General features: G+C 35.6%; 3 protein-coding genes and 1 long non-coding RNA gene across 6 annotated transcripts; all 4 read right to left on the reverse strand.

Moving 5' to 3' along the window:
- Positions 1-600: 600 nt before the first annotated feature.
- LOC107467543 (uncharacterized) lies at positions 601-1,236 on the reverse strand. The gene is made up of 2 exons (XR_001587888.3): positions 1,075-1,236; positions 601-845 (listed from the first exon to the last, which is right to left on the reverse strand). It is a non-coding gene; the product is annotated as an uncharacterized LOC107467543 (long non-coding RNA).
- A 955-nt stretch (positions 1,237-2,191) lies between these two features.
- On the reverse strand, positions 2,192-5,279 carry LOC107467542 (zinc finger CCCH domain-containing protein 15). Its single transcript, XM_016086668.3, has 3 exons — positions 5,171-5,279; positions 4,017-4,793; positions 2,192-2,931 (listed from the first exon to the last, which is right to left on the reverse strand). Exons 2-3 carry the CDS (start codon positions 4,761-4,763, stop codon positions 2,605-2,607), a joined length of 1,074 nt encoding a protein of 357 aa, XP_015942154.1. The 5' UTR covers positions 4,764-4,793; positions 5,171-5,279; the 3' UTR covers positions 2,192-2,604.
- Positions 5,280-7,488: 2,209 nt separating this feature from the next.
- Positions 7,489-12,152, reverse strand: LOC107467199 (putative zinc finger protein At1g68190). Its single transcript, XM_052254409.1, has 7 exons — positions 11,727-12,152; positions 11,230-11,350; positions 10,471-11,117; positions 9,782-10,129; positions 9,099-9,323; positions 8,224-8,534; positions 7,489-7,651 (listed from the first exon to the last, which is right to left on the reverse strand). The coding sequence occupies exons 3-7, from the start codon at positions 10,969-10,971 to the stop codon at positions 7,489-7,491; spliced, it is 1,548 nt and encodes a 515-aa protein (XP_052110369.1). The 5' UTR covers positions 10,972-11,117; positions 11,230-11,350; positions 11,727-12,152.
- Positions 12,153-18,376: 6,224 nt separating this feature from the next.
- Positions 18,377-20,525, reverse strand: LOC107467400 (uncharacterized). Of its 3 annotated transcripts, none has more exons than XM_016086487.3 (7): positions 20,402-20,525; positions 20,228-20,306; positions 20,085-20,143; positions 19,849-19,994; positions 19,345-19,531; positions 18,799-18,972; positions 18,377-18,557 (listed from the first exon to the last, which is right to left on the reverse strand). In XM_016086487.3, exons 1-6 carry the CDS (start codon positions 20,405-20,407, stop codon positions 18,805-18,807), a joined length of 645 nt encoding a protein of 214 aa, XP_015941973.1. In that variant the 5' UTR covers positions 20,408-20,525; the 3' UTR covers positions 18,377-18,557; positions 18,799-18,804. The 3 variants fall into 3 exon arrangements, with proteins under 3 accessions (XP_015941973.1, XP_015941971.1, XP_015941972.1); XM_016086485.3 differs by having other exon boundaries at positions 20,085-20,146; XM_016086486.3 differs by lacking the exon at positions 20,402-20,525 and having other exon boundaries at positions 20,085-20,146; positions 20,228-20,312.
- Positions 20,526-21,163: the final 638 nt, after the last annotated feature.

Here is a 21,163-nt window from a genome sequence, read left to right on the forward strand (position 1 = left end):
CTTGTTACGGTAGGTAACCGGAGATTAGTGCAACGGATGGCGTTTGGCGGCCCAAGTGTGTGATGGATGAGAACTCCGGGTAGGCACGCAGCTCGGGAGGCTCCGTCCGACTTGTGCTCGCGTGTGAATGGGGGGTGGTACCTGCAAAGATACTCCGATGCCTAAGTTAGCAAGGGTATAAGCAGGTCTAGAGAGTATTGGGCTTAGAGATACCTGAAGGGGTGTCAGGGTATTTATAGAGGCGAGCCAATAACCACCGTTGGTGTAGTGCCATATCTTTAGGGTGGTAACCGTCCCTATTATCTTGGGGAGGTTAAGATATGGCTTTATGAGACGGTTAGAGAGATTTTAGGGGCGGTTACTCATTTGAATGAGTGTTTATCTGCCAGCTAATCTCGCATCCGACCTCTTCTGACCAAGTCGTGGTTGATACCGACTTCTTATGTGAAGGCCGGTACTTAGCTAGGCTCTAATCCTTTAGATTAGGCCTTTTAGTTGGACCTGGGCCTTTATATTGGGCCAGGGTATGAACAAGTCCTCTTTATAAAATTTTTTTAAAGTGAAACAATTAATAAAATGTTGGCAGTTAAAAGAGAGTGGTGAAAAGAAAATAGAATACAGATGTCCCCTTTCTGTTGTTAATGGTGGAATATGAAGGATCAAGCGGTAACTATTAGCAGCGATAATGATACACAATAATGTTTAGAAACTATTTAACAGTAGTTCCTCTTGAAACATAGAGGATAAAAATATCTAGTACTATATATATTTATTATTAGTAAGCATACCGAACTGGAATCGTGGATCTATTGATCAATAAGAAAATTTAGCCTTGTCGTGGAGCTCTGTTTAGTATAGATCAACAAGGAGAGCGAGCATGGAAACAAAGCGAGTGTTAATTAAAGATGTTAGAACAATTAGTTTATGTTGAAATAAGTGGCAGTGAGTCTGTTATAGGAATATGGCCAGATCCAAAGTATTAGTATTATTATAATGACATGTTTTATGAGGATAGAAACTAGAAAGATATTAAACATAAAAGGAGATGCATTTATAAGAGTAGATATGGCTTACCAAAAAGGAATAAGTGAGAGGGGAGAGGCGAGTAGAAAGAGAGGAACGAGAGGAAATCATAGGAATGGGTGGAATCGGCAAAATAAATAGAAATATCATCCAAAAATTCAGATGAGATTTGCTATGCTAATTTGCCGGTCCTCCCATATCCCATAACTTCCTCAAGCTTCCACAAATTAATAGTGCGGAGAGAGCCTTGGTCATGGCGTGCAAGTGAGGGTAGGTCAGCTTTCTATAATAAAGCCAATGGAGATTACATTAGACGGGGAGCACAATGACCAAACTGGGACCACTACCCTCTATTATTGTTTAGACTTTAGAGATAACATGGACACGTTTACCGCTACAAACGGCTGTGTAAGCAAACTTCAACATTTTTAGTTTTTCTGTCGTCCTACTCACTGTTTGCCTTCTAAGCAATTAGGCATTGCCAATTCATATACAAGTATATCAGTGTCTTAGTATTAATAATCTCTTAAAACATTACAATTTTGGTTGGCCATTTGACTTAAGTGCTACTACGCCAAAAATATGAAGTATAATCATAAAAAGGAATCCGTAGCCTGGCGGCGTCCTTGTTGTTTTTGGTCAAGTGGGCCTGGCGGAGTCTAATGATTTACTCTTCTGCTGTATCTTTCGGGGTCGTGAGAAGTTATGAGGCCCAGGATACCTACAATCCTATAATTGAGTTAACCAAAATTATCGAGGCCCAAACATGAATGGTAATACCCAGCCCTTGGCTGGTGCATTCACAGCCCAAACATTTTTCAACTTGCTCAGGCCGAAAACAAAACAATCTTAAAAGCCTCTTGTAATACTCTTATTTTTATTTTTTATTTAGGAGAATAATGTTTGCATCGTTTTTTTGTATATATCTATATTTTTTATGATACAAAACACAATTTTTCTTAATTATTAAAACTCACTTTTAATATTAAAGATAAAAAACAAAAATGATATGAAAAAAAATAATGTATATAATTTTTTTTTTCCCATGAAGTCTATTCCTAAGGTAAATGTATTTATGTTTATAGTAAAAGAGATAGTACAAGAAGCAAAAATACCGTACAAGCAAAAAGCTAGACTACAAGAAACATATTACAGCCACAATCAGAAATTGCTTGCTTTGCATTGTATCAAAAAAATAGCATCATTACTAAGCGTACTTTCCCTTGGTTACTGGTGTGGGATCACCAAACGGATTAGGTATGAGGTATCCAAAATGTCACCATAAAAAAAAAGAGTCCAGATTCAAAAGAAAAAAGAATGACGACCAATAATATTCGCCTCAAGAATCCTGCTATAGATCTCACCTTGATGCGAACCTCTCTTTTTCTTTTTCTTTGTTTTTCCCCCCTTGCTTTCCTTTGCTATTCATTAGGAAAGTTATTATTAAACTTTTTTTTTTCCCCTATAATGCTTGTCTATGTCTGTAATTACACAAAGAAGAAAATTATTATGTATGGTCTTCAATTCGTTGAGTGATATGAACATGTCCATTCTCTCCGTGGGACTTAGCAGGTATCTTATCTATCTTTCGAGCTTGATTGTTCTGGGCTTAGGATGTGATATAGCTTTCTCTTGTTCAGTGAGTGCGTGGCGGAAATGGCATCTATGGCCATATGGACATACAACACCAGCAAGGACCATCCTGCAGACCTCAGTTTTGTAGCGGGGGTGGCGGATCACTGGGCGAAGCTCCCCTATGCCGTGAGCAAATTGGCAGTGGTCTCCATATGGGCATGTCCCTGTTTCCTGCCATTTATTGCACAGCTCAGTCTTGAACATCCCTTGGTTATAAACCACCATCTCAAGAGGCTCTTCCTCTGTCTTCCCTCCACGCACATATACCTTTTGCTGCACCATACAAAACATACGCAAATATTAAACAATAGTCAAACCCTATAGATCAACCACCAACAAATAAAAGATAGTAACTCCTCTTCTGGATGACAACAATTGAATCTGGTTGTCGTCAGCCATATTGATGTCCTTTCGATATTGTAATTTCGTAAACAATTGAAAGTAAAGTCATGATTCTATTTAAGTAGCTACATAATTAGTGTGTGTATATATACACCCATTTTACCCATATTGGTAGTGTCCTCAAGTTATTTTTTGCCTTCATGTAATAAAACTTTGAACTTACACACCACCCGCAGCATCACCGGCGGATTGGATGTTGACAGTAGATTGCTATCATGAATATTTTAAAAGTGATTATCATGGTATTTATAAAAATTAGATATCAATTTATAAACATCACAGAATTAGCCTATTTTAAAAGTCATCTGTATATGAAGAAAAAGGTAAATATTTGACAACTTAAGTATGTCTCTATCTTTCTCCGTCATGCTACTGGTAAATATGCAATAATAAATTCATCCTAGATACACATGCAAAATATAGTTATTGTACAAAGGTAGTGAAGGTACTAAATAGCCACAAACTTTGCCAAAAATGGAAAAAAATCAAGAAGCCCACCTAACGATCCTAAGCCAAAGGTACCAATACGCAGGTTACTTATTCAGACTATCACACAAAATGCTTCAAAGTCGGGCTACTAGTCCTCTTTTGTGCCTCAAAGCAACTAGAGCGAATGGGGTCGGGTGAGCTTACCTGCAGCTAGAGTGTGCTTGCACCCTTACAAAACAAGCACACGCATTTTTCTAATTATATACCCGTCATTTAGAAAACAACCAAACTACTCCGTTCGTTGCAGCTACCAGGTTATGACGCTGACAAGCAAGGTTTTTACATAACTTGTTTCCGAAGGAAAAAAGGATTATCAAGGCATTTCAAGTTCGGTAAATAACGATAAAAGCAACAATAATCACACGCACCAAAGCAAAGAAGATAGTTGACTAATACTAATAAACAATATTAATAAACTAATTAATTAAAAGGAAAAAATATATAGCGCGTGAGTTTTACGTGCTTACAACGGCATCAGGTGGAGTGGAGGAGACGCGTGGGCGAGTCGTAGGCTTAGTGCGACAGGTAGTGGTGTTGGTGGCAGTAGCCGCAGCAGCAGACTGAGCCATCTTCAGGTAACCATTGGACCTCACAGATATGCTCTTTGGGAGAGAGAACCTCTCAACCTCAACGCCGTTGTTCTCAATCACGCTCGTTGGACTCTCGTCCGAAACTTCCTGCTCCTTATTGTTATTGCTATTATTGTTGGTGTTGTTACTATTCCAATCACCGCAATTCTCTTTTCCTTCCCCAATCTGAAACCCGCGGAATCCATGCACCACGTCGAACGGCGTCGTTTGACCCTGGCAGGAGGAGCCGCCACCGAATTGGTTCTCCAGCGAAGCCTGGATGACGAAGTTGAGCTGCTTCTGGAGCTCCTTGTTCACCGCACGGAGATGCGCGTTCTCTTGCCGCAGAGATTCTACCTCCTTGGAAGTCTCCACGAGGCGATTAAGGCACATGCTGTGACGATTCACCATGTCCTGGTGCTTCTGTATGACGCAAGAGTCGTACGAGTTGATCTGAGTTCCCGACTCAGAGTACGGGTAAAGCGAGCTGCTGCTATTCGCCGAGAGCGACGGATTGTCGTTCAAGAGAGCAGAGTAGAACGAAGCCAATGCGCCGCCATTGGACTGGATTTGACCACCGCCAGTAGCGGTGTTGGCGCCAAATCCGCCATTGGAGGAGGGAGAGCAAGCTTCCTTGTTATGCATTTTTTTTCTCTCCTCGATGCAAGATTTATGCTGTAAATATCGCGATCAAATATATGAAAATATCAGAAACTTGACTATAAACTAATTAACGGAATCAGTCACATTTCTTTAGCTCATTCGTACATCAAATTTCTACGTCGCAATTGCTTTACAGAATCATCAAGAATTCACAGAAACTGTTATAAATGTGATCGAATATATATAAACAAAAACTAAAAACAAAACGCGATGATTCAAGAAATGAACATGATATTGATGAAACAATCATTATATAACAAATATAAAAATATGATAACAATAAATTGAAATGGAAAATAACGGAATAGAGTAAGGTCCAATTGAGATACGAATCAGAGTTTGTGGAACGTAACATGGACGCTAAGGAGCAAAGAAGAAGAATCCCTGACCTGACGTCGTCGTCTGGTTCTGAGCTTCTTGAGAGAGAGAGAAAGGTGGAAGAAGGGTTTATATAGTGGCGATGAGTGAGAGAGGGGTAGTGTGTTTGGTGCGAGGGAAAAAAACCGTCTCCGACACACTTCCTAACAGAATGCTCTTTCGGACCCTTGTGCAATTATCGAGGGGTGGGAAGTGATTTTACCACGTTAGCCCCTACTCTTTTCAGTAGAACTCGGTATCAGCGGGGGCTGTTTGGGTAATCTAGTCTGGTGGGGTCCATGGAGATGAAAGGCACAGGTTGCTGACTTGCTGTAGAGTCAGGTCTCAGGGTCACTACTCACTACATTGCAATTGCAAACTTTTATTCTGTAGCTCCATCAAATGATAATGGCCGGAGATATGGAAAGAAGCTACGTGTACTGTTGTACATAGTACATACTAATATACTATACTACATACCATAGTGGTATTGTAAACGAAAAAAAAAGAAGAAAAATATAAATTATTACATCATTTTTGTTTTTTATTATGTTTAAATTATGTATATTTAATATGTTCAAATAAATAAAATTGGTCTCATATATTTAGCTACACTTAATATATAAGTAACAGAAGATTTTACATAGAGGCTAGTTTGTACTTACATGAGTATGTGAACTCAGAGTGAAAGAGATAGTAACGGAGGAAAGAAATTTTAAAATTAGAGAAAATTAAGAAAAAAAATAGTGGAGATAAAATGAGTACAACTTTTATAGTTTTATTCTTTTGGACATGAAAATGAAATCAATGTTTATCGGAAAAAAGAAAAGGTTGTTAAGAACTTAAAATGCATATAGTGAATGATTTTTTGGATTCACAATAACTTAAATTTAGATACATTAATTTAAAGATATGTACTTAGATTTTCAAAGAAATTAAATTGGAATAAATGTAATTTAGTGAATGTTGCACTGGAGGCTTTTTTTTTTTTTTTCAGAAAATTGGAGTTGAATCATGAAAAAATTGCATAATTATAAAAAAAAATATTTTAAAAAGATAGAGATCTAACAAAAATTTTTCAAAATATTTGTTGAAATCACATGTTCAATTTATTTGGATCAGATGGGTATCTATTTGAATATGCATTTATCATTGAACTACATACACTTCAATAATTCTCATATCAATTACTATTGTATTCATCTTTTCAACTCATTTCTATTCCATCAAATATGTGATTGTTTATTTTTTTTCTTAAAACAATCAAATCAGGAAAAGTTAGATTAATTAGGATTTGTGGTATGTATATGATGGTTGGCAATATGAAATGATGTCCAACTCTAATCAACATTCAATCACATCGAAAGCACACAATAGGGTCCCACATAGAACATGTATTGTATATAAAGAATATAATGACTTTATCGGTTCTAACAGAAAACATAATAAGGGGGGGGAGAGATAGTTTAGAGAGCGTATTCAAGGTGTAGTTGCGGTTAGAAGAGGCATTTGATTATTTAATGCTTGATTTTGAAGTTATTTTGAAGGATCGGAGGTTATTGGCTGGTGGTCTTTGGCACATATGTTTCCAATTTTCAAGTCATGAGGACATCTTAAGCCACATGTCATTTAGGAAGATAGAGCCCATCATACTCTTTTCTTATTTCTGAGGTGAAGGCAAAGGTGCTTGCTTCTTAATCACATTTACAACAACCTCTTCTTCTAATCGCTACTCTATCAATTCAAAATCTTATATCAAAATGTTTGGTGAAATGGTGAATAAAAGAACACAAATACATGGTACCAATAAATCTTTTTTTTTTAAAAAGCAAGATTAAATTCCTAATCCCATCCATAAAAAAGTAAAGTAGTTAATCAAAATTTATAAATAACAAACTCATCTTAAAAAAAAAAACAGGCCCACGTTAGTCCTCGCATATAGTATGATTTTTACATCGAAAGACTAATTTGTTGTCCTTTTATTGCGATAAATGAATTTGTAATTTCTAAATATTAAAAGATAACTAATCCGGATATTGATTTTTCCTCCAATGAGTGAAGGGCTTCCCTTGTGTCACGGTTGTTAAGTTAGCCACACAATTCTTCTCATAATGACTTTCCATAAAACAAGCAATGGTCAGATTACATTTCCTTTTCATTACAGCTTCGGTCCATGCAGACTATTATAACTAAAACAATCTCAATTAGCTGTTCTTGTGGTTTTGTCAAGCCTAAGGAGCAGATGTCCCTTTCTCTGTTTTGTCTCAATTCACAGAGCTACAACTGAAAATGGCTGCTAGCAGATTTGAATGGGAGACTAATATGTGTAGATCTTATCCCTTATTACTAATTAATTAGAAGCACACATGTTAAATCTTCCAAATAAGAAGTAGTATATTAACATTATGGTGCTCCCTATACTTGTTAGAAATATATAAAAGTATGTGTATGATGAAAATGAAAGAATCAGTTGGTGAGGTTTCCCAGATGGGAGTCGAACTTGCTTCTCGTTCCTGGAACCAAAAGAATATAAACAAGAAAAATGTGAAAAATAGTGGCATACATATATCAGTTACTAGGGTAGATCACACTGAACTCCCCTAAAGTTAATTAAAAGACATTACATACGGCACACTTCAATTTATACAATACAAAGGTATTGATTATAGTTATATGGAACGCAATATGTTCCGATACCGGAACAGGTTGGTAGTATAAGGTATGCCATATGTAAAATATTTTATGTAGAAAGTATACTTATGATGTTCCGGTATGGATTATGAAATGGTATGCGCGAATTAGTATGCAGTAGATCACCTAATTAGTGAACTCATATGACTATGATATCGAATATTATATAATTTATCTCAGGGGAGATTAGTGTAATTGACCCTAATTGGTATTTCCAGGCTCATCCTGCATTATTGCGACTATTAAAACCAGCATGGTAACAATAATAGTAAGCTCAGATATTAACAACAATACTGAGATGGAGATTGATGCAATTTTCTTCTGAAATCAGAAAGCACCATAGTATGTGATTGTTCAAAACAAGGAAGGATGAAGGGAGATAATTAGCACTTACCGTCGAGATGGCTTCTCTTCATACGTGAGAGTGAGATTTTGTGTGGCCTCCATATGTGATATCTCCAATTCAGCTGAATTTCCTAAATAGCCTTTCTCTTCACTGCAGGGAGAAAGGGCACCGTCATTGTGATAAGTAGGACTGCTTGCAGCCCAGAATCTTGAAACAGACGATGACACAGTTGACTCGAATGGTCGAATTGTGTGTGGAGGATCTGTGCTTCTTGGATAATGCTGGATGTTGGTACTATCGATATCCTTGTTCTCACGAGCTGATTGCAAGATGGTAATTGATATGGCTGCCGAAGAATCCTTTCATCACAGACAACAGCAATAACATTAAAAAATAATTTATTTCTGAGGCAGGATATATCATTGATGTTGTTACATTCACATCTTAGATCTTAAACACTAGCTCAATCATCAACACCTGCAAATAGTTGATTATAAGATTTTGTTGAAGACCAAATGGAATCAACTTTAAATTAACAAGTTCATATGTTCTTCTAAATGTAATTTATGCTTGTGCTACACAATAACGGACTCAAACCATTGCACCACACATAGAACTATAGAAGGCTACAATAGCCACTCATTTTTCTATTTTATAAAACACTATATTTGTAAAATGCTGCAACAACTTTTACATACATATGCCAACTTTGTAACTTCATTTACTTGTTTGGAATCACTAACAACAATGAATGACAGCAACAAATTTATGCAAACATAATTCATGTCTACAAAAAGCTATCCATATGATCCATGTTCTGCTCAAGCTCATATAAAGTATATGATGATGCTTTAATATAACACGCGTTGAATATAATGTTAAGATGTTAGAAATTTCAGAGAGCAGAAGGTATAAATTCAGACCTCTATTGCACTTAGATTGTCAATATCTGACTTATCAATTGACATATCCTTCTCTAAAGAGGAGCAGGAAACATCATTATCATCAAGCAGTGCTCTAACTGGATCTTGATCTCCAAATAGTTCCTCAAAGTTTTGGAATGTTAGATCAACGTCAGGTATGTTGAAATCATCTCGACAAACAAGTTCTTCACATATCCCAAGGTCTTGTATGTTTTGGGACCACAACTGCAAAGATTCACAAAAAGAATTTTCCAAGATGACCAAAAATCCAGAGGCTTGAGTATTGAATCGATAAAATGACAACCAACCTCATTTGAATAAATAGAATGTTAATAGTTACTGCAACAAAGAGTATACATGTGTTTGCTTACACTGCTAGATGTCAGACATTCAATTCATTTGGCTCGTCTTACTAGTAAATTTGGGGTGCTTTGAGTTGCCTATATAAGGCATATTATCTATCTTAGTTGACATCAGCATAAAATGTTGAGCATTTTGAGATTATTTTCTTTTTAACTGGATTATTAGACTAAAAAGAGGAAAAGAAAAATGATGTATTGCACATCTTTATGAACTGAACACCATATTTCCATATGATTTGGCACTAAGTCCCATATCAAAAGCATGCTTATCACTGCAGAAAAGTCCAGAGCAGCAGAATAAGTTTGTAGTTATAGGCTGACCTGATTACTTCGGGGTGGACTTTTCCCTGTCCAGAACAACTCTCCATGTAAGGGAAGATCTACAATTGAAGGTAAGTTATCAAGCTGAGAAAACGTAGAAGGCAAAGGTTCAGGATTCAGCTCCACTGTGTGACTGTCTTTTTCCACAACATCCTTTGAATTTTGTTCTTGCTTATTGAACTTTTCATCTGATTTCTTGATAGTTTGATATGCTGAAGAAGTTAAGTCTGTTTCTTCTTCAGGTCCATTTATCTTTATTGTTTGACCAGTATTCTCATTTAGCTGAAGCTGTTTTAAATCAATAATCTGCTGCAGAATCTTTTTTCGCTCTTGATCACTGTATAATATCTGCAAGACGACTTATACCAGGTTTCAAATTCTACAAAAACAAAGGCTTAAATTCAAGCATCCTTTCATTGCATAAATCCAAAAACAAAATGAAAGCAATTAAAGTATAGGTCCTTTTCAACTCTCAATTAATAACCACTCCATATTGATATTCATTTTCAAAATGAATATCAAAGGTAAACTTACATCCAGTGATCCAACCTCTGTATCCTCATATATGGGCTGCTTTAAGTTATGTATTCGCTTCAGATTTTTGCAATCAATCACTTTTTAAGTACCATTTTGTCTGTTAGTCTAAAAAATTTACATGGCTAATCAATATATATAATCATCAGGCATACCTGACCTTGTCGACTGCTCGATCCCCCATGAAGTTTGGCCTTAGATGATATTCGACTTCTAGCCCGTACAGAGGCTTGTGCCATATTTGAATCAGCGGAAACACATGAAGCAGATCCAAACAAATCCTCACAGGTGATGTTTTCCATCTCATTCAAGCCAAAACACCATAGCATCGCAAAGTCTTTAGCAGAAGGGCAACCCATGAAACTTCTGATAGCTCGTTTTCGATGTGGTAAAGAGACATCGTGCAGCTTCTGATCACACTCTTGACAAATTAATATTTTGTGATCCAAACACTGCACATAAGCAAGATGGTACCTACAAGAGTTACAAACAAGGGTCCGAAGATGCCGGCTGGACAGTGCATTCGCAAAATGCACCTTTGAATCACAGGATAGACACAGATAAGCTGCATCAGCCTTACAATATACAAGTGGCCTCAAATCCGTGCAGAATTCACAGACCTTCTCCATTCCCTTTTGGTTTTCAAACATGAACATGAGCACTGAAATTGTGAAACTCCATGCTAATCTGCCAGCAATTTGAATGTAGTAGAATCCAGATATTAGCCTAGCTGGTCTCAGATATATACAGAGACCTTTTCCATCAAAGGCAAAGTCAAGTTAAGGAATCCATTCTGTCCTGTCTAAAGCAAAAAAAAAAAATGTAAAATATACAATAAAAACAAATCAGAATATAGCTAAAAGGAAGACCATAAGTTTACATCAAAATATAGTTGCATGGAGTTGAATCCTTACAACAATAATAAAAAACGATGGTAACCAGTAATAAGGCAGTAAAAGTCAAACTTCAGATCCTAGTTCTGTAGCTCCAATTTTGTTGGATATCCGAAAGGGAAAAGTTGCATAGTCAATTAAACTGTTGCATGCGGAACACACTGTAGTTATAGTATGATAGTTGTCATCATCACTCATCAATAATAATCATCACATTCATGCACATGCCCAGCTTGGAAAATTCCAAATTAATGGTAACTTAGCAACAGCAAAGCACTGTAACCTCCCAAAAATGAAAAATACCAAAAAAAAGGCAAATAAAGAAAAGAAGATCGCAATTATTAAAGTTCCCAAAAACAAATAAACAATTATAAAATCCCAAAGTTAGAAAGCAGTCCGTCCTTGTAAGAGAGAGAACTAGCATGAAATTCTCGTGAAACTCAGAGAAGCAAGCAGGCGGAGGAGCTGACTTCACAAATTACATGGAAAACTGCAAAAGAAGAAAGGAAGAGACGTACCCGTGATTGTTTCCCAATAAAACCAGCAACTATTTTTTTATTTTTCTTCTCTCAAGAGGAAGGAATTGAATTGATCCAACTAAGAAAGGAGAAATTAGGGAGTTTGGGAGAAGAACTAAGAAAAGAGAAGAGTGTGACGAGTGTGAGGTCGTGTAATGCGTTGTATGAAGGAGAGAGGAGACATGCGTCGCTGGGTTTGGGTGTTGGTGGTACGGTCGTTGTAGGTGTTTGCCCCAATGGTGGAGGTGACGTGTCATAAAGAGAGTGAACTTTCCAGCGTGGAAGGGAAGACGTGGACAAGGAGTGGTGGGGTCCAGGGACGTTATCCGATGCATAGTGTAGTGCGTGCCTCACCCTCCCTCACATGTGAAAAGAAAGGTCAAGGTAATGGTAATGTTGATCCGAAAGTTCATCACTCCGCCAATCAAACTTCGCCTTCTAACTTGCGAACCGGGATGGGCGCGGGGAACCTTGTAGGACCCACACACCTTCAACCCACCCCCGTGATTCACGAGCCACACCCATCTTAACCTTTTCCATCTATCAAGAGTCAACACTCAAGAGTCAAGGCTTTGTTATACTATCACAGGACAAACTCACAATTTATTTGTTAATTTTGGGCTCAACGAAACACAATATGAAATCATTTCAGTTTTGGAATGTCAGTATTAAGTTCATTGCGCATTTGAATCTACAGGCAAAAGCGTTGAAAATAGGGACAACAGGTAGTGCAGAGAAAAGAAAAGTGTCGGTGCCTACAACTATTACTCAATTTCGGAAAACCTTCAATATATGATAATAAATGGGTATTACTAGGTTTCCACTTATATGCATCAAATTGTGACAGTCAATGTGATTATTTTTTCCACGAAATATGAAGTTGTTTATACTAGCACGGTGGGTACTTCAGCCCATTGATTTGCAAATTGCAACTCTTTAAATGTTTTCTAAATTCTAATTGAAAGTAAATCCTCGCTATGTACGGCGTCATCCATGTAATATATAGATTTATTATTTTTGTTATTATTATTTTGACAGATTAATATATATATTATTATAAACATAATGCACCACATCAAATGACATCAACTTGATAAATTAAAGTAATAAATATAGTCAATGACGACTTAATATAAAATATAAATACATAATGAAAACTACAAAAGAATAGAACAAGGAGAGAAGAACAAAGTGGTTCGTTCGTCCAAGTTCAGTATCCCTGAACAGTGAAGACTATTTACCATATAATATCGAACTAGAATATGGATTCCCCTTCCCAAAATTTAAATCAGCATCGTTTAATTTAAATCAGCATCGTTTCATTAGTTTGTTTGTTGTGACAAACAAAAATCAATCAAACATGGGGATTTCAAATGTTGTGATAAGAATGAGTATGTGGATCTGTTTATTATGGGCTGCTCATGTTCTCAATGATGAATGTATTAAAAAAATTTGAAAATGCTTCCTTCGCCTATAAATAGAGAAGCAATGAGGGACAATAACACACGTCAATAAATAATTCTTTCTCTCTTTATGTTGCAATATTTCTTTCTCTCTTTTTATGCTTCTTTATTTTATATTTGTTACCTCTTCTTTATTTATTTATTTAGTTATTTCATAATACGTTATTAGCACGAAACTCTAACGAAATTTTAGGAAGACTTCAGGTAACAAATTTTTATTATGTCAAAACTTTTTCATCTTGAATATAATACTCTTGGTATATTTGGAAATAATTATTTATCATGGATATAGATGTTGAAATCCATTTTGATTCAATGGATCTTGAAGATACCATTAATGCTGAAAATAATACATCCCAAAATGATAAAAGTCAAGGCCATGATTTTCTTTCATCATCTTGACGAATGATTGAAAAATGAATATCCCACATTAAAAGATCTTGCAGATATGTAGAAAGAATTTGAAAAAATGTACAATCATGTGATACTTCCTCAAACCCGATATGTTAGAGAAAACTTTCTTGACTTTCCATGTCTTGAATGTGCTCCTGCAGCAACAGTATCAAGAAAAAAAATTAAAAATATTCTGAGTTAATTTCTTGCTTTCTTGTTGCTGAACACAACAATGAGTTACTCTTAAGGAATCATGAAGCGCGTCCAGTTGGCGTCGCCTTATTTCCTGAAGTAAATGCGGCAATTAACCCCAAAAGAGGTAAATGGTAAGATTTTGATAACAAGAAAAATTATGGAAGAAAAAGAAATTATGTCCACAAGAAAGATCTTACCAGAAGTGGGATAAAAAAAGAAATAATGGACAAAGTATATCAATTGAGGATAAATGCTTTCGTTGTGGTGGAAAGGGCCATTGGTCACGTACCTGTCATACCCCAAGGCACCTAGTTGATCTTTATCAAGCATCTTTGAAAATGGATGACAAAGAAAAGGAAACAAATTTTGTTTCAAATGATGAAAATTCTACCACTCATTATGATGTATCTAATTTCTTTAAGGATTTTGAAGAAAATTTTACCTATTTGATCAATGATGGAATAGTTTGATATATGTATGTGTTTGTTAAGTATTCATGTGAATAATTTAACTATGCATGTACTTCTACTCATTTTATTATTATTATCATTTGTTTTTTGAAGAAAAATGGCAAGGACATATTATGAAGATATTTGCCTTGCGGATAGTGCAAGTTCGCACAACATTCTTAAAAGTGATATATATTTTATCCATCTTGTGCCAAAAGAAGAATATGTTAATACTATTATTGGCTCAGGCAATGTGATAGCGGAAGAGCTATAATTTTGTTTCTTGGAGGAACAAAATTTATAATAAATAATGCACTATTGTCTACCAAGTCTCGAAGAAACTTGTTGAGTTTTAAAGATATTTGCCGAAATGGATATCATATTGAGACTATGAATGAGGAAAATCATGAGTACTTATGTATCACAACTCATGATTCAAATAAGAAAGTTATATTAGAAAAGTTGTCCTCACTTTCATCTGGGTTGTATTATACTAAGATTAGTGCAATTGAATCACGTGCCATTGTAAACCAGAAGTTTACTAGCCCAAATGAATTCATAACTTGGCACGACCGATTGGGTCATCCGAGAACAACCATGATGAGGAGAATTATTGAAAACTCCCATTGACATTCACTAAAGAACCAGAAGATTCTTAAAACTAGTGAATTTTGTTGTGCTGCATGTTTTCAATGGAAGTTAATTTTAAGGCCATCACCAGTAAAGATTGGATTTGAGTCCCCTGAATTCCTATAAAAGATTCAAGATGATATATGTGGACCTATTCATCCACCATGTGGATCTTTTAGATATTTTATGGTCCTGATAGATGCATCTTCAAGATGGTCACATGTGTGTTTATTATCTTCTCGCAACCTGGCGTTTGCAAGATTATTGGCTCAAATCATTCGATTAAAAGCACAATTTTTAGAAAATCTAATCAAAGCAATTCGTCTTGATAATGCTGATGAATTTACTTCCCAAACTTTTGATGCTTATTGTATAGCTAATGGAATAAGTGTTGAACATCCAGCAGCTTATGTTCACACACAAAATGGGTTAGCAGAATCACTTATTAAGCGCCTCCAATTGATTGCTAGACCCTTACTTATGAGAACAAATCTCCCAACTTCGGTTTGGGGCACGCTATTTTACATGCCGCAGCACTTATTCGTTTGAGGCCAACGAGTTATCATAAGTTCTCTCATATGCAATTAACTTTTGGCCAGCAGTCAAATGTCTCCCATTTAAGAATATTTGGGTGTGCGATATATGTTCCCATTGCACCACCTAATCGCACCAAAATGGGACCCCAAAAAAAATTGGGGATATATGTTGGATATGATTCTCCCTCTATAGTGAGATATCTTGAGATACGAACGGGAGATGTATTTAAAGCCCGATTTACGGATTGTCATTTTGATGAATCAAAATTTTCAATATTAGGGGGGAGAGAATAAGCTTCCTGAAAAGGAACTTAATTGGAATGCATCATCGTTGATGCATTTAGATCCTCGATCATGGTAATGTGAACTAGAAGTTCAAAAGATTATACATTTGTAAAGAATAGCAAATGAATTGCCTGATGCATTTTCTGATACAAAGAGGATAACTAAATCTTATATAGCAGTGGAAAATGCCCCAATTCGAATTGATGTCCCAGTAGGACAAGTAGCCATTGAGGCAAATTCACGCTAGAAGCGTGGCAGGGCGAAAAATGCCCCAATTCGAATTGATGTCTCAGTAGAACAAGTAGCCACTGAAACAAATTCACGCTAGAAACGTGGCAGGCCTGTCGGTTCCAAAGATAAAAATCTTCGAAAGCGAAAAGAGGTAAATACTATTCCTGTTAAAAAAGACATAGTAGAGGCACCTGTAGTTGTCCAAAATTCTGATATAATGTTAACGCCAGAAGACATTCAGGTACCTGAAAATTGTGAAAATGACGAGATCTCGATAAATTATGTCTTTACAGGAGAGAAATGGGACCGAAATAAGACAATTGTCAATGAAATATTTGCATATAATGTGGCATTGAATATCATGCATGAAAGTAAGGATCTTGAGTCAAGATCAGTCGAAGAATGTCGACAAAGAAATGATTGGCCAAAATAGAAAGAAGTCATGAAGGCTAAGTTAGACTCACTTGCAAAACGTGAAGTCTTTGGACTTGTAGTCCGTACACCAGAAGATGTAAAACTTGTTGGATACCGGTGGGTATTTGTGAGAAAACGAAATGAGAAAAATAAAGTTGTGCGCTACAAAGCCCGACTTGCGGCACAAGGTTTTTTCACAAAGACCCGGTACAGATTATGAAGAAACGTATTCCCCTGTAGTGGATGCGATAACATTGCGTTATTTGGTCGGTTTATCTGCATATGCATTTAATGGATATGGTAACAGCCTATTTGTACGGCTCATTAGATCGTGATATTTATATGAAAGTCCCTGAAGGACTAAATATATCTAAACCATCCAATGAATATTCACAAGGGTTATACTCAGTTAAATTGCAAAGATCTTTATACGGTTTAAAGCAATCTGGACGAATGTGGTATAATCGTCTTACTGAGTATCTGGCCAAAAACGGAATCAAGAATGATGATATCTGTCCATGTGTTTTCATAAAGAAAACTGCATCTGGATTCATTATAATTGCTGTGTATGTTGATGATTTAAATTTCATTGGAACTCCTGAAGAGATTCCAACAATTATTAAAACTCTGAAAGAAGAGTTTGAGATGAAAGATCTTGGAAGTACTAAATTTTGTCTCGACCTGCAAATCGAGCATACAAAAAATGGGATCTTTATTCATCAAGCGACATACACAGAAAAGATCTTGAAGAGATTTTATATGGATAAGTCACATCCATTAAGTACCCTAATGATCGTAAGATCTTTGGATGTGAAAAAGGATCAATTCCGTCCTAAAGAATAGAATGAAGATATCCTTGGTCCTGAAGTACCATATCTTAGTGCCATTGGAGCGCTAATGTATCTTGCAAATAATACGCGACCTGACATATCATTCACGGTGAAATACTAGCAATGTATATTTCCTCTCCAACTAGAAGACATTGGAGTGGAATCAAGCAAATCTTTTGATATCTTCATGGAACGGTTGATAAGGGATTATTTTATCCCTATGGATCCAAGTCACTATTAGTTGGCTATGCAAATGCTGGATACTTGTTTGATCCACATAAAGGGATATCTCAAACAAGATACCTGTTCACATATGGTGAAACAGCTATATCATGGAGGTCCACGAAACAGACAATTGTAGCAACATCCTCTTATCATGCTGAAATACTAGCGATTCATGAAGCAAGTCGCGAGTATTTTTAGCTCAAGAGTTTGATCAAATATATTCTGTCATCATGTTGACTGATTAATCAGAAGATAGCTCCAACTGTCCTGTTTGAAGATAATAAAGCATGCATTGCTCAACTTAAAGGTGGATACATCAAAGATCCGTTCAAGTGATAATCTGGCAGATTTATTTACAAAGTCACTCCCAAAATCTTCATTTGAAAAATTGGTACATCATATTGAGATGTGTCGATTTCGAGATGTTAAATGATGTCGACAAAAGGAGGAGACTGTACTCTTTTTTCCTTGGTAAGGTTTTTTCCCACTGGGTTTTTCTTGACAAGGTTTTTAATGAGGCAGTTCCCGTCACAAAAGATTTTGTACTCTTTTTCCTTCACTAAAGTTTTTTCCCATTGGGTTTTCTTTAGTAAGGTTTTAACGAGACATAATCCTAAATGGCATCCAAGAAAAAGTATTGTGATAAAAATGAGTATGTAAATACCATTTATTATGGGCGGCTCATGTTCTCAAAGATAAATGCATTAAAGAAATTTAAAAATGTAAATCTTCGTTCTCAAAGATGAATGCATTAAAGAAATTTAAAAATGTAAATATTCCTTCGCCTATAAATAGAAAAGCAACTGAGGAACAATAACACACATCAATAAACAATTCTCTCTCTTTATGTTGCAATATTTTCTCTCTCTTTTTATATTTCTTTATTTTATATTTGTTACCTCTTCTTTATTTATTCATTTAGTTATTTCATAATACCAAAAACTCCAAATAGCGTTTTTGCATTTTTTTTCACAGAACTATACCAAGTAGCCGAGAATCTTCTACCAAAAACTTTAGCTAAAACGTTCCCAAAAAACATATGCTGTACAATTAGGTCAAATATTGTCAATATGTTCGGCTTTCTCCTACAATACAGAGACACAATGATGACAATAAAAACACTTGACGACAAAAAACAGAGGCTCCAAAATGCCAGGATGAGCATCCCTGATTGATAGACCTGAATGAAGGTACATTAGATTATTAGTAAGAAATCAGATTATAAATATTTTCAAGTTACAATTTGGGGCTCTGCTAACTATTTTTACAATAGACCCCTCCTACTTTTTACTTTGGATACACATCAAAATTCATCATTGTGACACATTTAGAGTCAATTCAAGTCGTACACAGCATCACCAAATAGTATTATAACAAGATTACAGGAATGAATAATTTGTAGAAGCTATAAGATGTCTCACCCTATATCAGCTTGATTTCACATGAACTTCAATCATGTCACCATCTTCCATCCCAAGGGTATCCGGGGTTTCGGAAGGACTGATTTTATCACCATCAAATGATAACACTATCTTGTTTTGATCACATCCCAGTTTCTCAGCATACATTTTGAAAATCCTTTCAAACTTGTCATCCTACAGAGAATTGAAGAACAAGATTCAGACATCAAGCTGAAATATAAAAAAATTATCTCCACTCTGCCAAATTATCATAAAATATGACCTAAAAAGAAATGCAAAATCAGATCTTTCTAAAAAGCATCACAAACTCTGGTTTAAATGGTGCAAACTGAAATTCAATTTATTTCATTTCAACATATATAGCAGAGTCACCATGTCCTACATTTCAACACAAGTTTTAGTTACAAGTTACAACCTATATTTGACCACAAATGCAAAGCACTAACTTTTTGGAAAAGCAGACGCTAGTTTTGAAATTACAAAGCAATAAGAAATACAAATAGTACAATGACTACACGAAGTATAAGTACTGGAGAAATTATATACCCTGTACACACGAACTGGCTTCTTTTCGCTCTTGTCTTGAATTGAGATCAAAATCTTAGGTCTTTCTGCAGGTTTTGATGTTTTCTCACTTGTATCATCCATGGAAGACTTCGGTGAATCACAGATTTCACTTTTTTCAGACTCCTCAACAGTTTTGAACAAATCTTGAAGTTCTTGCTTCTTCAATCTACATAGATGAATAAAACCTTATAAGAAACTCAACCAAAAACGTGGTAGGTTTTCTTTTAAAATCAAAGATAACTGAGCATGTTTTCTTCTGTTTCAACTTTCAATTAGTCATTACTCTTATCCACATTATTAACACACAAACAAGAGGGAGGTATTACCAAAAAAATCTAAACTGTTGCAGTTCATCATTTCATTACACAATATAGATATTAGTGTGGATCGTGCAACATGCTTAATTGGTTATATAGTAATAATCGCAAGGATCTGGCAATTGTAAAATGAAAATTAGTTTGAAGAGTAAAAAATGCACATAACCTCAACTTCTTGAGTGTTGAATCTTCATCAATAGACTTGTGTGCATCAGTGGAGACCTTTGGTGGAGGAGGCAACCAATCATCCTCATCGTCAATATCCACCACCGGCACCGGCTTCACGTCAGTCTTCTTCTTCTCAGGCACAACCTAAATCCCAACAACAGTTTCAATAAGTTCCCAAATTGCAGAAACAATCAATTGCAAATAGGTAGAAAGTCGGAGCAATGCTGTAATTACAGGATCATGAGAGGCTTTTCCCTTCTTGGGGGGAACAGCATCCTTATCATCATCATCATCTGCTGAGATTCATCAACAACAATTAGGAATTCAAATTCAACTTCGACTAAGAAGCAAAAGAGAAGATATTTTCGGATTCAAACCATCGTCGAGGGGAATGACGGGGGGCTGAACGCGACTGTAATCAAACAAGGGCTCCAGTTCATCGGCGAATTCGTCGTCCTGCATAGAGAAAAGAAAACTGAATTAGGGATTTGAGAGAAACCCTAGGGTTCATAATTGGCGGTAATCCTTGATTTGAGTTTGAAAAACCTCACCGCCATACTTCACGACTCACGACCCACGCGCCCTTCTGGTGCTTGGCGGCGTCTCGAATCGTATCTTTTGGTTCTTGCTTCTATAGATCTATTTCTTTTTTTTTTTTGACTAGATCTATTTCATATTTTAAAATTGAAGATCAACATATATCTCAGAATAGTTCAATATTTCAATGTATTAAAATTAATTAAATTTATAATTTATAATTAACATTTAGCAAATAAATGATCGTTAGCAAATAAATTGGATTTGATTGAACGATCATGTGATAAAAGTATTAGATTATAAGTGTACCAAAATTAAAGTTCTTATAAAATTACTGAAAAATAAAGTTAAGTTACAATAAATAAGATTGGTTATGATATCTTTAAAGTGAATGTAAGGTTTAAAATGAATATAACTAAATTTTATTAGGGATAGACTTGACTAAATTTATGGAAAAGTTTAGGAGGCAAGCAATTTATTAAATTCTGACCGGTATGTAATCGGCAAAGAAAAGTGAATCATTGAATGAAATTTTACACAAATCTCACACTATTAAAATTATCATTGATGACTACAAATCACAAAAGTTGCTGGTCTCTAGTATTCCTCTAAATTTATTAGTAAATGATCAATTTTTAGAATAATAATAATAATTATGAATAATGTTACACATTTAAGTATTTTTATTAATCAAGTCTAACTAAGTTGGTTTAATATTAATAAAAATTAAAAATATTTGAGGAATTAGGTCACGAAACCGAATGGTATTGGAGAAT

Source organism: Arachis duranensis, chromosome 9, assembly GCF_000817695.3.
Source record: "Arachis duranensis cultivar V14167 chromosome 9, aradu.V14167.gnm2.J7QH, whole genome shotgun sequence".
NCBI classification, from domain to species: domain Eukaryota; kingdom Viridiplantae; phylum Streptophyta; class Magnoliopsida; order Fabales; family Fabaceae; genus Arachis; species Arachis duranensis.

Excerpts from the sequence above, each read along its gene's own strand:
- LOC107467542 (XM_016086668.3), bottom strand. The coding sequence starts at position 4,763 with ATGCATAACAAGGAAGCTTGCTCTCCCTCCTCCAATGGCGGATTTGGC. Across the intron at positions 2,932-4,016 it reads CCACTCCACCTGATGCCGTT|CAAAAGGTATATGTGCGTGG; the intron begins GTAAGCACGTAA and ends TGTATGGTGCAG.
- LOC107467199 (XM_052254409.1), bottom strand. The coding sequence starts at position 10,971 with ATGTTCATGTTTGAAAACCAAAAGGGAATGGAGAAGGTCTGTGAATTC. Across the intron at positions 9,324-9,781 it reads GTCCACCCCGAAGTAATCAG|TTGTGGTCCCAAAACATACA; the intron begins GTCAGCCTATAA and ends GAATCTTTGCAG. Across the intron at positions 7,652-8,223 it reads GAAGAGAAGCCATCTCGACG|GAACGAGAAGCAAGTTCGAC; the intron begins GTAAGTGCTAAT and ends TTTTGGTTCCAG.
- LOC107467400 (XM_016086485.3), bottom strand. Across the intron at positions 19,995-20,084 it reads GAAAAGCCTCTCATGATCCT|GTTGTGCCTGAGAAGAAGAA; the intron begins GTAATTACAGCA and ends GTTGGGATTTAG. Across the intron at positions 18,973-19,344 it reads AGCCAGTTCGTGTGTACAGG|GATGACAAGTTTGAAAGGAT; the intron begins GTATATAATTTC and ends AATTCTCTGTAG.